The 18386-nt window shown below is 40.1% G+C and overlaps 1 protein-coding gene across 1 annotated transcript; it reads left to right on the top strand.

The window, feature by feature from the left end:
- Positions 1 to 5591: 5591 nt before the first annotated feature.
- LOC143261041 (uncharacterized) lies at positions 5592 to 9584 on the top strand. The gene is made up of 5 exons (XM_076527641.1): positions 5592 to 6291; positions 6468 to 7230; positions 7551 to 8368; positions 8711 to 9244; positions 9499 to 9584. Exons 1-5 carry the CDS (start codon positions 5592 to 5594, stop codon positions 9582 to 9584), a joined length of 2901 nt encoding a protein of 966 aa, XP_076383756.1.
- The last annotated feature ends 8802 nt before the right edge of the window (positions 9585 to 18386 follow it).

Consider the following 18386-nt stretch of genomic DNA (forward strand, 5'->3'; position numbering starts at 1 on the left):
ATTGATTTGAAGCAAAACCACTTGTTTTCGCATGGATTTGAAGCTAACTCGTTTGTTTCGCATGCAGTTCAAGCTAAATTTTGTATAAAACAAGAATTTGAAGCTAAATCATTAGTTTCGCATGGATTTGAAGCTAAGCCTTCTACTTCGCACGAATTTGGAGCTAAATCATCTATTTCGCTTGGATTTGAAGCGATCTCGTCTGTTACGCATGCAGTTGAAGCTAAATCATGCATATCACATGTATTTGAAGCTAAACCATTTCTTTCGCATGGATTGGAAGCTAAGCCTTCTACTTCACATTGATTTGAAGCAAAACCATTTGTTTCGCATGGATTTGAAGCTAACTCGTTTGTTTCGCATGCAGTTCAAGCTAAATCTTGTATAAAACAAGAATTTGAAGCTAAATAATTTGTGTCGCATGGATTTGATGCTAAGCCTTCTACTTCGCATTGATTTGAAGCTAACTCATGTGTTTTGCTTCGATTTGAAGCTAAGCCTCCTACTTCGCATTGATTTGAAGCTAAATCATGTGTTTCGCATGGATTTGATGCTAACTCGTTTGTTTCGCCTGCATTTGAAGCTATTTCATTTAAACCGCAGGTATTTGAAGGTAAATCATTTGTTTCGCATGGATTTGAAGCTAAGCCTCCTACTTCGCATTGATTTGAAGTTAAATCATGTGTTTTCCTGGGATTTGAAGCTAACTCGTTAGATTCGCATGCAGTTGACTCTAAATCCCGTTTATCACAAGTATTTGAAGCTAAACCACATGTTTCGCATGGATTTGAAGTTAAGCCTTCTACTTCATATTGATTTGATGCTAAATCATGTGTTTCGCATGGATTTGATGCTAACTCCTCTTTTGCGCCTGCATTTGAAGCTATTTCTTTTAAACCGCAGGTATTTGAAGGTAAATCATTTGTTTCGCATGGATTTGAAGCTAAGGCTTCTACTTCGCATTGATTTGAAGTTAATATCATGTGTTTCTATTGGATTTGAAGCTATCTCGTTTGAATCGCATACAGTTGAAGCTAAATCATGTTTATTACAAGTATCCGAATCCAAACCATTTGTTTCGCACAGATTTGAAGCTAAGCCTTCTACTTCGCACGAATTTGGAGCTAAATCATGTATTTCGCTTGGATTTGAAGCGCACTCGTTTGTTACGCATGCAGTTGAAGCTAAATCATGTATATCCCAAGTATTTGAAGCTAATAAATTTGTATCGCATGGATGTGAATCTAAGCCTTCTACTTCGCATTGATTTGAAGTTAAATCATGTGTTACGCTTGGATTTTAAGATCACTCGATTGTTTCGCCTGCATTTGAAGCTAACTCGTTTGTTTCGCATGCAGTTGAAGCTAAATCACGTATATCACAAGTATTTGAAGCTAAACCATTTGTTTCGCATGGATTTGAAGCAAAGCCTTCTACATCGCATTGATTTGAAGTTAAATCATGTGTTACCCTTTGATTTGTATATCACTCGATTGTTTCGCCTGCATTTGAAGATATATCTCTTTTATCGCAAGTATATGAAACTAAATCATTTGTGTCGCATGGGTTTGATGATAAGCCTTCTAATTCGCATTGATTTGAAGCCAAATCATGTGTTTCGCATGGATTTGAACCTCAATCGTTTGTTTCGCCTGCATATGAAACTATATCGCCTATATTCGCAAGCATTTGAAGCTAAATCATTCGTTTAGCATGGATTTGAAGCAAAGCCTCCTACATCGCATTGATTTGAAGCTAAATCATTTGTATCGCTTGGATTTGAAGCTAGTTCTTTTGTTTCGCCTGCATATGATACTATATCGCCTATATTCGCAAGTATTTGAAGAGAAATCATTCGTATCGCATGAATTTGAAGTTAAGCCTTCTACTTCGCATTGATTTGAAGCTTAATCATGTGTTTCGCTTAAATTTGAATCTGACTCGTTTGATTCGCTTGGATTTGAAGCTAACTCGTTTGTTTCGCATGCAGTTGGAGCTAAATCATGTATAACCCAAGTATTTGAAGCTAATCCATTTGTATCGCATGGATGTGAAGCTAAGCCTTCTACTTTGCATTGATTTGAAGTTAAATCATGTGTTTCCCTGGGATTTGAAGCTAACTCGTTTGATTCGCATGCAGTTGACTCTAAATCGTGTTCATCACAAGTATTTGAAGCTAAACCACTTGTTTCGCATGGATTTGAAGCAAAGCCTTCTACTTCGCATTGATTTGAAGTTAATATCATGTGTTTCTCTTGGATTTGAAGCTATCTCGTTTGTTTCGCTTGCATTTGAAGCTATTTCATTTAAACCGCAAGTATTTGAAGGTAAATCATTTATTTCGCCTGTATTTGAAGCTAAGCCTTCTACTTCGCATTGATTTGAAGTTAAATCATGTGTTTCTATTGAATTTGAAGCTAACTCGTTTGATTCGCATGCAGTTTAAGCTAAATCATGTCTATCACAAGTATTTGAAGCTAAACCCTTTGTTTCGCATTGATTTGAAGCTAAGCCAACTACTTCGCATTGATTTGAAGCTGAATCATGTGTTTCACATGGACTTGAAGCTAACTCGTTTGTTTCGCTTGCATTTGAAGCTATTTCATTTAAACCGCAAGTATTTGAAGGTAAATCATTTATTTCGCCTGTATTTGAAGCTAAGCCTTCTACTTCGCATTGATTTGAAGTTAAATCATGTGTTTCTATTGAATTTGAAGCTAACTCGTTTGATTCGCATGCAGTTTAAGCTAAATCATGTATAAAACAAGTACTTGAACCTAAACCATTTGATTCGGATGGATTTGATGCTATGCCTTCTACTTCGCATTGATTTGAAGCTGATCCTTCTAATTCGCATTGATTTTAAGCTAAATTATGTGATTCGCATGGATTTAAAGCTAACTCGTTTGTTTCGCATGCAGTTTAAGCTAAATCATGGTTAAAACAAGTATTTGAACCTAAACCATTTGATTCGCATGGATTTGAAGATAATCCGTCTACTTCGCATTGATTTGAAGCTGAATCATGTGTTTCGCTTGGATTTGATGCTAACTCGTTTGTTTGGCATGCAGTTGAAGCTTAATCATGTATAACACAAATATTTGAAACTAAAGCATTTGATTCGCATGGATTATGAAGCTATGCCTTCTACTTCGCATTGATTTGAAGCTAAATCATGTGTTTCGCATGGATTTGAAGATAACTCGTTTGTTTCGCATGCAGTTCAAGCTAAATCTTTTATAAAACAAGAATTTGAAGCTAAATCATTAGTTTCGCCTGGATTTGAAGCTAAGCCTTCTACTTCGCATTGATTTGAAGCTAAATCATGTGTTACGCTTGGAATTGAAGCTCCCTTGTTCGTTTCGCCTGTATTTGAAGCTATATCACTTATATCGCAAGTATATGAAGCTAAATAATTTGTGTCGCATGGATTTGATGCTATGCCTTCTACTTCGCATTGATTTGAAGCTGAATCATGTGTTTCGCTTGGATTTGATGCTAACTCGTTTGTTTGGCATGCAGTTGAAGCTTAATCATGTATAACACAAATATTTGAAACTAAAGCATTTGATTCGCATGGATTATGAAGCTAATCCTTCTAATTCGCATTGATTTTAAGCTAAATTATGTGATTCGCATGGATTTAAATCTAACTCGTTTGTTTCGCATGCAGTTTAAGCTAAATCATGTATAAAACAAGTATTTGAACCTAAACCATTTGATTCGCATGGATTTGATGCTATGCCTTCTACTTCGCATTGATTTGAAGCTGATCCTTCTAATTCGCATTGATTTTAAGCTAGATTATGTGATTCGCATGGATTTAAAGCTAACTCGTTTGTTTCGCACGCAGTTTAAGCTAAATCATGTATAAAACAAGTATTTGAACCTAAACCATTTGATTCGCATGGATTTGATGCTATGCCTTCTACTTCGCATTGATTTGAAGCTGAATCATGTGTTTCGCTTGGATTTGATACTAACTCGTTTGTTTGGCATGCAGTTGAAGCTTAATCATGTATAACACAAATATTTGAAAGTAAATCATTAGTGTCGCCTGGATTTGAAGCTAAGCCTTCTACTTCGCACGAATTTGGAGCTAAATCATGTATTTCGCTTGGATTTCAAGCGAACTCGTTTGTTACGCATACAGTTGAAGCTAAATCATGCATATCACATGTATTTGAAGCTAAACCATTTGTTTTGCATGGATTTGAAGATAATCCGTCTACTTCGCATTGATTTGAAGCTAAATCATGTGTTTCCAATGCATTTGAAGTTAACTCGTTTGTTTCGCCTGCATTTGAAGCTAAATCATGTATATCACAAGTATTTGAATCTAAACCATTTGTTTTGCGTGGATTTGAAGATAAGCCTTCTACTTCGCAATGATTTGAAGCTAATTCGATTGTTTCGTCTGCATTTGAAGCTATATCACTTATTCCGCAATTATCTGAAGATAAATCGTTTGTTTCTCATGTATTCGAAGCTAATCCTTCTACATTGCATTGATTTGAAGCTAAATCATGTGTTTCGCATGGATTTGAAGCTAACTCGTTTGTTTCGCCTGCATTTGAAGCTAAATCATGTATATCACAAGTATTGGAACCTAAACCATTTGATTCGCATGTATTTGAAGCTAAGTATTCTTCTGCGAATTGATTTGAACCTAAATCATGTGTTTTGCTTGGATTTGAAGCTAACTCGATTGTTTCGCCTGCATTTGAATCTGTATCACTTATATCGCAATTATCCGAATATAAATCATTTGTTTCTCATGTATTCGAAGCTAAACCTTCAACATTGCATTCATTTGAAGCTAAATCACGTGTTCCGCATGGATTTCAAGATGAATCGTTTGTTTCGCATGCAGTTGAAGCTAAATCATGTATATCGCAAGTATTTGAAGCTAAACCATTTGTTTCGCATGGATTGGAAGCTAAGCCTTTTACTTCGCATTGATTTGAAGCAAAACCATTTGTTTCGCATGGATTTGAAGCTAACTCGTTTGTTTCGCATGCAGTTCAAGCTAAGTCTTGTATAAAACAAGAATTTGAATCTAAATCATTAGTTTCGTATGGATTTGAAGCTAAGCCTTCTACTTTGCACGAATTTGCAGCTAACTCATGTGTAGCGGCACACGGTCGGCGACCGTAATAACCATAAAACTGTCCGCTTGCAGATGTCAAGGGGTCGACGGAGAGAAAACGTCCTTGACGTTTGCAAGAACCGGAAATTCCTTTGTTTCTTTATTTTTTATCACTGCCAGATGTACTGCATGCCTGGTCGCGGAGAAAGCCGCCGGCCGCGTACCGCTGCCTGGCCGAACGGCCAGCGCACCCCTACAGCGAGGGTTCATCGATGGCTGTCTCCCCCGCCAAACTAAACGGGGGTAAAAGAAGACAGCGAGTCCCCCAAAACAGGCGTGGCCTTTTTGGGGGACGCAGTATAAATAAGAGACCCGAGTCAGTCAAGAAGAGTCGATATTTTTCAGTTTAGTCTTGCTGAGCCCTCAATTGGTGACCCCGACGTGATCGCGCGAATAACGGTGTACAAGTGTACTTTGATAAACAGATATAGTAAAGTTAGTAATGGCTACCCCTAACGAGGCTGCGTCGTACCCGCGAGGCGCGTCCGCGGAAGCATCTGTGTCGCGAGTGGCCGTTCGGATGCCCGAATTCTGTGCGTCGGACCCAGAAATGTGGTTTGGAATGGTCGAACGCAGTTTCGAGGCATCGGGTATTACGACCGAAGCCACAATATTCGGGTATGTGTTAGGAGCATTGAATCCTGTGTACGCCGCGGAAGTCCGCGACATTATAATGAACCCGCCAAATACTGGACAGTACCAGAGGTTAAAAACGGAACTCATTCGAAGGCTCAGTTCGTCGCAAGAGCAGAAAACGCGACGTTTGCTGGAATCAGAGGAAATTGGAGACAGGAAGCCGTCTCAATTTCTGCGACACTTGCGTGGACTGGCTGGCAACAACGTGTCAGATAGTGTTTTGCGTACGCTGTGGATGGGTAGGTTGCCTAGTAGTTTGCAGGTAATCTTAGCGACCCAGAAGGACGCGGAGATGGATAAGGTGGCTGACCTGGCAGATGCGATAGCCGAGACGATGGGCCCCCGAACTCAGGTAGCGGAGGCGTCGGCATTTACTGCAGCAGCCGCGGCACCGAGCAACGCGCCTCAAGACCTTGAGGCACTCATAAATTTAAAAATGGCACAAATCAGCCTGTCGTTCCAGCAGGAGATTGCGGCGATCCGACACGAGTTGATTGGGGATGAACGTCCTTCGCGTTTCGATCGCCGGTATCGCCCCCGATCGCCTGCCCGTCGGGAGCCCCGTCAACGCTCCGTGTCGCAAAGACGCACGGAACAGAGGCAGGGTAAATGTTTTTACCATTGGCGTTGGGGAGCGAGTGCGAATCGATGTTTTCCACCGTGCAAATGGAACTCGATGCAGGGAAACGAACCGGGCAGTCGTTGATGACGGCAGATGACTTGAGCCCGATGCCGCGCCGTCTATTTGTGACCGACAAGACGACTAGAACGCAATTCCTGGTCGATACAGGAGCCGACCTTTGCGTGTACCTACGATCCATGATTCGTGGCCCCGGGAAGAAATCGGATTATGTGTTGTTCGCGGCAAATGGGTCCGAAATTACAACGTTTGGTACAACCACGTTGACGTTGGACTTTGGTTTACGTCGCGAGTTTACGTGGAGATTTGTGGTAGCCAGTGTATCTAAGCCAATTATCGGCGTAGACTTTTTGTACCATTATGGTTTACTGGTAGACATTCGGAATCGCCGGTTGATAGACAATATAACTTCATTGTCAGTGCCCGGGCAACCGGTAGGTAGAAGTGCTAGCGACATTCCCAGCGTGAAAACGGTTTCGGGGGATTCCATATACTTGGAGCTGTTGCAGAAATTTCCCGACATCACGAGACCAGAGGGAATCCCGACTGTTATAAAAAAGCATACAACGGTACATTATATCCGGACATCGCCAGGTCAACCGGTTAATTGCAGACCAAGGAGGTTGGCACCGGATCGACTCAAGGCAGCGAAGAAGGAGTTCGACGAAATGGTGAAGCTGGGGATTGCGAGGCCGTCCGAAAGCAGCTGGTCATCTCCGTTACATGTGGTGCCAAAGAAGGAATCAGGAGAGTGGAGACCGTGCGGAGATTACCGGGCACTCAATGACCGCACAGTACCGGATAGGTACCCGGTAAAGCATATTGAAGACTTTGCGCAAAACTTATTCGGAAAAAGGTGTTTTCAACAATAGACTTAGTGCGTGCGTACAATCAGATTCCGGTTGCGCCCGAAGATGTGTATAAGACGGCGGTTACGACGCCATTCGGGCTGTTCGAATTTCCGGGGATGCCGTTCGGGTTACGCAACGCGGCACAGACTTTTCAAAGATTTATCGATGAGGTGCATCGAGGACTAGATTTCGTGTACGCGTATATAGACGATATCATCGTAGCGTCGGAATCCGAAGCGCAACACCTCGAACATTTGAACATTTTATTTAATAGGCTGAAGTCGTACGGTATAGTAATTAACCCGGGCAAGTGCACGTTCGGAAAACCCGAGGTAGAATTTTTAGGTTATTCAGTATCACATAAGGGCACAAAACCTCTAGAATGTAAGGTGCGCGCGATCGTAGAATACCCCCAACCGGTTACAGCCAAACAGCTGAGGCAGTTTTTAGGTATGATGGACTTTTACAGACGATTCATACCTAGGGCTGCACAGGTGCAGGCAGCGATGAATAATTTGCTGTCAGGTAACGCGAAGGGTCGCACACCGATTCATTGGAATGCAGAGGCGGTAGTAGCGTTTGAGAAGTCAAAAAGAGCCTTGGCACAGGCCACCTTGCTGGCGCACCCGCAGATTGGCGCCCCCCTTGCGCTTACCTGCGATGCCTCAGACTTCGCGGTTGGCGCGGTTTTACAGCAGGACACCGGGAACGGTTGGGAACCGATAGGTTTTTTTTCAAAAAAACTCAGCGCGGCGGAGACGAATTACGGGGCCTACGATCGCGAGCTATTAGCTATATATTTAGCAATTAAGCAATTTCGGTATATGGTGGAAGGACGTGCGTTTGTTATATTCACCGATCACAAACCGATAACGTTTGCGTTTCGCCAAAAACCGGAAAAGTGCTCGCCGAGGCAATTCCGGTACCTAGATTTTATAAGTCAATTTTCTACCGACATCCGTCACGTTGCCGGAAAAGACAATATTATTGCCGACGCGTTATCCAGGATCGAGGAAGTGGAAGAACTTCTCGATTACGAAGAATTGGCGAAGGCACAAGACACCGATAGCGAACTCTCGGCCTACGTGCGAGGCGAGTGTGCGAGTGCTCTAGTGCTAAGAAAAATGCGAATTCCTGGGTCAAACAGTTTTGTATGGTGTGATGTGTCGACGAGCATTGCGAGGCCATTTGTCACGGGAACATTCCGCCGCGCGGCGTTCGATACGGTGCACAGACTTGCACATCCCGGAATTAAGGCGACGGCGAAATTAATGACGGAACGATATGTATGGCCGTCAATAAAAACGGACAGTAAGCGTTGGGCGCGAGCGTGCGTCTCTTGCCAGCGTTCAAAAGTGTCCAGGCATGTACATTCGCCGCTCGGAAAGTTTGCGCCGTCGGAAAGGTTCGAACATGTGCATATTGACATTGTAGTGTTGCCGATGTCGGAAGGTCAGAGGTATTGTTTGACCCGCGTGGACCGGTATACCCGGTGGCCGGAGGCGTTCCCGATGATAAATCAGGAAGCACAAACGGTGGCACGAGCGTTCTACGAGGGATGGATTGCTCGATTTGGGACCCCTCTTAGAGTAACAACCGACCAAGGAAGACAATTTGAATCGTCCTTGTTCAAGCATTTGAACGAGTTAACAGGGACAACACATTTAAGGACAACAGCGTACCACCCAGCGGCGAACGGCATGGTGGAGCGTTTCCATCGACAGTTGAAGGCTGCCATTCGTTGCCACCAAGACGTTCAATGGACGAGGGTCCTTCCTGCCATATTGCTGGGTCTACGCGCAGCCTGGAAGGAGGATACCAAATCAACGGCAGCAGAACTTGTGTATGGGGAGACGTTGCATCTACCTGGTGAGTTCCTAGCACCGCGTCAAATAGAAGGCGAGTATGACGTTTCCAATTTTGCCGAGGAACTACGTCAGCATTTCCGAGGGATCACCCCAGCCTCAGGTAGTCACCACAATGCGCAGCGGATTTTTGTATATAAAGACTTAACAGTGTGTGAAAAAGTGTTTATCCGGAATGATAAAGTACGAACTTTATTGGAGCCACCGTACGATGGACCATTCGAGGTCATATCCCGGGGCCCAAAAAACTTTGTGATAAATATTAAGGATAAACCTGTTAATGTTAGTATTGATAGAATAAAGCCGGCCTACGTTGTTAATGATGCCGTTGATAATGAAGCGACTCAAACAATGCAGGTACCGCGGTCAGAACCGACAGTGTCTGCTCCGGAACAAGAGGTGCGAACTACACGGTCGGGAAGACGAGTGAGGTTTCCGGATAGATTGCAGATTGCAAAAATAAGATACTATTATGAATGAGTGAGAGAGTGGGATGTAGCGAGTATCGCATATACCGTCGTATGGCATGCCGCAGGGCAAGTTTTTGTTTTTTTTTTGTTTTTGTTGTAGAAATAAGAATTGTATCGCGATTGGTCAATCACTGGCAAGGGGGTGATGTAGCGGCACACGGTCGGCGACCGTAATAACCATAAAACTGTCCGCTTGCAGATGTCAAGGGGTCGACGGAGAGAAAACGTCCTTGACGTTTGCAAGAACCGGAAATTCCTTTGTTTCTTTATTTTTTATCACTGCCAGATGTACTGCATGCCTGGTCGCGGAGAAAGCCACCGGCCGTGTACCGCTGCCTGGCCGAACGGCGAGCGCACCCCTACAGCGAGGGTTCATCGATGGCTGTCTCCCCCGCCAAACTAAACGGGGGTAAAAGAAGACAGCGAGTCCCCCAAAACAGGCGTGGCCTTTTTGGGGGACGTAATATAAATAAGAGACCCGAGTCAGTCAAGAAGAGTCGATATTTTTCAGTTTAGTCTTGCTAAGCCCTCACATGTATTTCGCTTGGATTTGAAGCGAACTCGTTTGTTACGCATGCAGTTGAAACTAAATCATGCATATCACATGTATTTGAACCTAAACCATTTGTTTTGCATGGATTTGAATATAAGCCTTCTACTTCGCAATGATCTGAAGTTAAATCATGTGTTACGCTTGGAATTGAAGCTAACTCGTTTGTTTCGCCCGCATTTGAAGCTAAATCATGTATATCACAAGTATTTGAATCTAAACCATTTGTTTTGCATGGATTTGAAGATAAGCCTTCTACTTCGCATTGATTTGAAGCAGAATCATGTGTTTCGCTTGCATTTAATGCTAACTCGTTGGTTTCGCATGCAGTTGAAGCTATATTACTTATATTCGCAAGTTTTTGATTATCAATAATTCGTGTCGCATTGATTTGAAGCTAAGCCTTCTAATTCGCATTGATTTGAAGCTGAATAATGTGTTTCGCTTGGATTTGAAGCTAACTCGTTTGTTTCGCATGCATTTGAAGCTAAATCATGTATATCACAAGTATTGGAACCTAAACCAATTGATTCGCATGGATTTGAAGCTAAGTATTCTACTGCGAATTGATTTGTATCTAAATCATGTGTTTTTCTTGGATTTGAAGCTAACTCGATTGTTTCGCCTGCATTTGAATCTGTATCACTTATATCGCAATTATCCGAAGATAAATCATTTGTTTCTCATGTATTCGAAGCTAAACCTTGAACATTGCATTCATTTGAAGCTAAATCACGTGTTCCGCATAGATTTCAGAATAAATCGTTTGTTTCGCATGCAGTTGAAGCTAAATCATGTATATCGCAAGTATTTGAAGCTAAACCATTTGTTTTGCATGGATTTGAAGATAAGCCTTCTACTTCGCAATGATTTGAAGTCAAATCATGTGTTACGCTTGGAATTGAAGCTCCCTTGTTCGTTTCGCCTGTATTTGAAGCTATATCACTTATATCGCAAGTATATGAAGCTAAACCATTTGTTTCGCATGGATTTGAAGCTAAGCCTTCTACTTCGCATTGATTTGTAGCTAAATCATGTGTTTCGCATGGATGTGAAGCTAACTCGTTTGTCTCGCATGCAGTTTAAGCTAAATCATGTATAAAACAAGTATTTGAACCGAAACCATTTGATTCGCATGGATTTAATGCTATGCCTTCTACTTCGCATTGATTTGAAGCTGAATCATGTGCTTCGCTTGGATTTGATGCTAACTCGTTTGTTTGGCATGCAGTTGAAACTAAATCATGTATAAAACAAGTATTGGAAGCTAAACTATTCGTTTCGCATGGATTTGAATCTAAGCCTTCTACTTCGCATTGATTTGAAGCTGAATCCTGTGTTTCGCTTGACTTCGAATCTAACACGTTTGTTTCACATGCAGTTGAAGCTAAATAATGTTTATCCCAAGTATTTGTTACTAAAATATTTGTTTCGCAAGAATATTAAACTAAACCATGTGTTTCGTATCAATTTGAAGCTAAATCATGTGTTTCGCATGGATTTGAAGATAACTCGTTTGATTCGCATGCAGTTGAAGCTAAATCATGTATATCACAAGTATTTGAAGCCAAACCATATGTTTCGCAGGGATTCGAATATCATCCTTCTACTTCGCATTCATTTGAATCTAAATCATGTGTTTCGCATGGATCTGAAGCTAACTCGTTTGTTTCGCATGCAGTTGAAGCTAAATCATATATATCCCAAGTATTTGAAGCTAAACCATTTGATTCGCACGGATTTGAAGCTAAGCCTTCTACTTCGCATTGATTTGATGCTTAATCATGTGTATCGCTTAAATTTGAATCTAACTCGTTTGTTTCGCTTGGATTTGAAGCTAACGCGTTTGTTTCGCATGCAGTTGGAGCTAAATCATGTATATCCCAAGTATTTGAAGCTAATCCATTTGTATCGCATGGATGTGAAGCTAAGCCTTCTACTTCGGATTGATTTGAAGCCAAATCATGTGTTTCGCATGGATTTGAACCTCACTCGTTTGTTTCGCCAGCATATGAAGCTATATCGCCTATATTCGCAAGCATTTGAAGTTAAATCATTCGTTTAGCATGGAATTGAAGCTAAGCCTTCTACTTCGCATTGATTTGAAGCTAAATCATGTGTTTCGCATGGACTTCAAGCTACCTCGTTTGTTTCCCATGTAGTGGAAGCTAAATCATGTATATCACAAGTATTTGATGTTGAACCATTTGATTCGCATGAATATTAAGCTAAGCCTTCTAATTCGTATTGATTTTAAGCTAAATCATGTGTTTCGAATGGATTTAAAGCTAACTCGTTTGTTTCGCATGCAGTTTAAGCTAAATCATGTATAAAACAAGTATTTGAACCTAAACCATTTGATTCGCATGGATTTGATGCTATGCCTTCTACTTCGCATTGATTTGAAGCTAAATCATGTGTTACGCTTGGAATTGAAGCTCCCTTGTTCGTTTCGCCTGTATTTGAAGCTATATCACTTATATCGGAAGTATATGAAGCTAAATAATTTGTGTCGCATGGATTTGATGCTATGCCTTCTACTTCGCATTGATTTGAAGCTGAATCATGTGTTTCGCTTGTATTTGATGCTAACTCGTTTGTTTCGCATGCAGGTGAAGCTGAATCATGTATATCACAAGTATTTGAAGCTAAACCATTTGTTTCGCATGGATTCGAAACTAAGCCTTCTACTTCGCATTGATTTGTAGCTAAATCATGTGTTTCGCATGGATGTGAAGCTAACTCGTTTGTTTCGCATGCAGTTTAAGCTAAATCATGTATAAAACAAGTATTTGAACCTAAACAATTTGATTCGCATGGATTTGATGCTATGCCTTCTACTTCGCATTGATTTGAAGCTGAATCATGTGTTTCGCATGGATTTGAAGATAACTCGTTTATTTCGCATGCAGTTTAAGCTATATCACTCATATTCGCATTAATTTGAAGCTAACTCATGTGTTTCGCTTGCATTTGAAGCTCAGCCTTCTACTTCGCATTGATTTGTAGCTAAATCATGTGTTTCGCATGGATGTGAAGCTAACTCGTTTGTTTTGCCTGCATTGGAAGCTATATCACCTATATTCGCAAGTATTTGAAGCTAAACAATTTGATTCGTTTGGATTTTAAGCTAAGCCTTCTACTTCGCATTGACTTCAGGCTAAAGCATGTGTTTCGCATGGATTTGAAGATAACTCGATTTTTTCGCATGCAGTTGAAACTAAATCATGTATAAAACAAGTATTGGAAGCTAAACTATTCGTTTCGCATGGATTTGAAGCTAAGCCTTCTACTTCGCATTGATTTGAGGCTGAATCCTGTGTTTCGCTTGACTTCGAATCTAACACGTTTGTTTCACATGCAGTTGGAGCTAAATAATGTTTATCCCAAGTATTTGTTACTAAAATATTTGTTTCGCAAGAATATTAAACTAAACCATGTGTTTCGTATCAATGTGAAGCTAAATCATGTGTTTCGCATGGATTTGAAGATAACTCGTTTGATTCGCATGCAGTTGTAGCTAAATCATGTATATCACAAGTATTTGAAGCCAAACCATATGTTTCGCAGGGATTCGAATATCATCCTTCTACTTCGCATTCATTTGAATCTAAATCATGTGTTTCGCATGGATCTGAAGCTAACTCGTTTGTTTCGCATGCAGTTGAAGCTAAATCATATATATCCCAAGCATTTGAAGCTAAACCATTTGATTCGCACGGATTTGAAGCTAAGCCTTCTACTTCGCATTGATTTGAAGCTTAATCATGTGTATCGCTTAAATTTGAATCTAACTCGTTTGTTTCGCTTGGATTTGAAGCTAACGCGTTTGTTTCGCATGCAGTTGGAGCTAAATCATGTATATCCCAAGTATTTGAAGCTAATCCATTTGTATCGCATGGATGTGAAGCTAAGCCTTCTACTTCGGATTGATTTGAAGCCAAATCATGTGTTTCGCATGGATTTGAACCTCACTCGTTTGTTTCGCCAGCATATGAAGCTATATCGCCTATATTCGCAAGCATTTGAAGCTAAATAATTCGTTTAGCATGGATTTGAAGCTAAGCCTTCTACTTCGCATTGATTTGAAGAATAAATCATGTGTTTCGCATGGACTTCAAGCTACCTCGTTTGTTTCCCATGTAGTGGAAGCTAAATCATGTATATCACAAGTATTTAATGTTGAACCATTTGATTCGCATGAATATTAAGCTAAGCCTTCTAATTCGTATTGATTTTAAGCTAAATCATGTGTTTCGCATGGATTTAAAGCTAACTCGTTTGTTTCGCATGCAGTTTAAGCTAAATCATGTATAAAACAAGTATTTGAACCTAAACCATTTGATTCGCATGGATTTGATGCTATGCCTTCTACTTCGCATTGATTTGAACTGAATCATGTGTTTCGCTTGGACTTGAAGCGAACTCGTTTGTTACGCATGCAGTTGAAGCTTAATCATGCATATCACATGTATTTGAACCTATACCATTTGTTTTGCATGGATTTGAAGATAAGCCGTCTACTTCGCATTGATTTGAAGCTAAATCATGTGTTACGCTTGGAATTGAAGCTCCCTTGTTCGTTTCGCCTGTATTTGAAGCTATATCACTTATATCGGAAGTATATGAAGCTAAATAATTTGTGTCGCATGGATTTGATGCTATGCCTTCTGCTTCGCATTGATTTGAAGCTGAATCATGTGTTTCGCTTGTATTTGATGCTAACTCGTTTGTTTCGCATGCAGGTGAAGCTGAATCATGTATATCACAAGTATTTGAAGCTAAACCATTTGTTTCGCATGAATTCGAAACTAAGCCTTCTACTTCGCATTGATTTGTAGCCAAATCATGTGTTTCGCATGGATGTGAAGCTAACTCGTTTGTTTCGCATGCAGTTTAAGCTAAATCATGTATAAAACAAGTATTTGAACCTAAACAATTTGATTCGCATGGATTTGATGCTATGCCTTCTACTTCGCATTGATTTGAAGCTGAATCATGTGTTTCGCATGGATTTGAAGATAACTCGTTTATTTCGCATGCAGTTTAAGCTATATCACTCATATTCGCATTATTTTGAAGCTAACTCATGTGTTTCGCTTGCATTTGAAGCTCAGCCTTCTACTTCGCATTGATTTGTAGCTAAATCATGTGTTTCGCATGGATGTGAAGCTAACTCGTTTGTTTTGCCTGCATTGGAAGCTATATCACCTATATTCGCAAGTATTTGAAGCTAAACAATTTGATTCGTTTGGATTTTAAGCTAAGCCTTCTACTTCGCATTGACTTCAGGCTAAAGCATGTGTTTCGCATGGATTTGAAGATAACTCGATTTTTTCGCATGCAGTTGAAACTAAATCATGTATAAAACAAGTATTGGAAGCTAAACTATTCGTTTCGCATGGATTTGAAGCTAAGCCTTCTACTTCGCATTGATTTGAGGCTGAATCCTGTGTTTCGCTTGACTTCGAATCTAACACGTTTGTTTCACATGCAGTTGGAGCTAAATAATGTTTATCCCAAGTATTTGTTACTAAAATATTTGTTTCGCAAGAATATTAAACTAAACCATGTGTTTCGTATCAATGTGAAGCTAAATCATGTGTTTCGCATGGATTTGAAGATAACTCGTTTGATTCGCATGCAGTTGTAGCTAAATCATGTATATCACAAGTATTTGAAGCCAAACCATATGTTTCGCAGGGATTCGAATATCATCCTTCTACTTCGCATTCATTTGAATCTAAATCATGTGTTTCGCATGGATCTGAAGCTAACTCGTTTGTTTCGCATGCAGTTGAAGCTAAATCATATATATCCCAAGCATTTGAAGCTAAACCATTTGATTCGCACGGATTTGAAGCTAAGCCTTCTACTTCGCATTGATTTGAAGCTTAATCATGTGTATCGCTTAAATTTGAATCTAACTCGTTTGTTTCGCTTGGATTTGAAGCTAACGCGTTTGTTTCGCATGCAGTTGGAGCTAAATCATGTATATCCCAAGTATTTGAAGCTAATCCATTTGTATCGCATGGATGTGAAGCTAAGCCTTCTACTTCGGATTGATTTGAAGCCAAATCATGTGTTTCGCATGGATTTGAACCTCACTCGTTTGTTTCGCCAGCATATGAAGCTATATCGCCTATATTCGCAAGCATTTGAAGCTAAATCATTCGTTTAGCATGGATTTGAAGCTAAGCCTTCTACTTCGCATTGATTTGAAGAATAAATCATGTGTTTCGCATGGACTTCAAGCTACCTCGTTTGTTTCCCATGTAGTGGAAGCTAAATCATGTATATCACAAGTATTTAATGTTGAACCATTTGATTCGCATGAATATTAAGCTAAGCCTTCTAATTCGTATTGATTTTAAGCTAAATCATGTGTTTCGCATGGATTTAAAGCTAACTCGTTTGTTTCGCATGCAGTTTAAGCTAAATCATGTATAAAACAAGTATTTGAACCTAAACCATTTGATTCGCATGGATTTGATGCTATGCCTTCTACTTCGCATTGATTTGAACTGAATCATGTGTTTCGCTTGGACTTGAAGCGAACTCGTTTGTTACGCATGCAGTTGAAGCTTAATCATGCATATCACATGTATTTGAACCTATACCATTTGTTTTGCATGGATTTGAAGATAAGCCGTCTACTTCGCATTGATTTGAAGCTAAATCATGTGTTACGCTTGGAATTGAAGCTCCCTTGTTCGTTTCGCCTGTATTTGAAGCTATATCACTTATATCGGAAGTATATGAAGCTAAATAATTTGTGTCGCATGGATTTGATGCTATGCCTTCTGCTTCGCATTGATTTGAAGCTGAATCATGTGTTTCGCTTGTATTTGATGCTAACTCGTTTGTTTCGCATGCAGGTGAAGCTGAATCATGTATATCACAAGTATTTGAAGCTAAACCATTTGTTTCGCATGAATTCGAAACTAAGCCTTCTACTTCGCATTGATTTGTAGCCAAATCATGTGTTTCGCATGGATGTGAAGCTAACTCGTTTGTTTCGCATGCAGTTTAAGCTAAATCATGTATAAAACAAGTATTTGAACCTAAACAATTTGATTCGCATGGATTTGATGCTATGCCTTCTACTTCGCATTGATTTGAAGCTGAATCATGTGTTTCGCATGGATTTGAAGATAACTCGTTTATTTCGCATGCAGTTTAAGCTATATCACTCATATTCGCATTATTTTGAAGCTAACTCATGTGTTTCGCTTGCATTTGAAGCTCAGCCTTCTACTTCGCATTGATTTGTAGCTAAATCATGTGTTTCGCATGGATGTGAAGCTAACTCGTTTGTTTTGCCTGCATTGGAAGCTATATCACCTATATTCGCAAGTATTTGAAGCTAAACAATTTGATTCGTTTGGATTTTAAGCTAAGCCTTCTACTTCGCATTGACTTCAGGCTAAAGCATGTGTTTCGCATGGATTTGAAGATAACTCGATTTTTTCGCATGCAGTTGAAACTAAATCATGTATAAAACAAGTATTGGAAGCTAAACTATTCGTTTCGCATGGATTTGAAGCTAAGCCTTCTACTTCGCATTGATTTGAGGCTGAATCCTGTGTTTCGCTTGACTTCGAATCTAACACGTTTGTTTCACATGCAGTTGGAGCTAAATAATGTTTATCCCAAGTATTTGTTACTAAAATATTTGTTTCGCAAGAATATTAAACTAAACCATGTGTTTCGTATCAATGTGAAGCTAAATCATGCGTTTCGCATGGATTTGAAGCTAACTCGTTTGTTTCTCATGCAGTTGAAGCTAAATCATGTATGTCCCAAGCATTTGAAGCTAATCCATTTGTATCGCATGGATGTGAAGCTAAGCCTTCTACATCGCATTGATTTGAAGTTAAATCATGTGTTACGCTTGGATTTGAAGATCACTCGATTGTTTCGTCTGCATTTGAAGCTATATCACTTATTCCGCAATTATCTGAAGATAAATCGTTTGTTTCTCATGTATTCGAAGCTAATCCTTCTACATTGCATTGATTTGAAGCTAAATCATGTGTTTCGCATGGATTTGAAGCTAACTCGTTTGTTTCGCCTGCATTTGAAGCTAAATCATGTATATCACAAGTATTGGAACCTAAACCATTTGATTCGCATGGATTTGAAGCTAAGTATTCTACTGCGAATTGATTTGAATCTATATCATGTGTTTTGCTTGGATTTGAAGCTAACTCGATTGTTTCGCC

This window comes from Megalopta genalis, unplaced genomic scaffold (genome assembly GCF_051020955.1).
Source record: "Megalopta genalis isolate 19385.01 unplaced genomic scaffold, iyMegGena1_principal scaffold0032, whole genome shotgun sequence".
NCBI classification, from domain to species: Eukaryota; Metazoa; Arthropoda; class Insecta; order Hymenoptera; family Halictidae; genus Megalopta; species Megalopta genalis.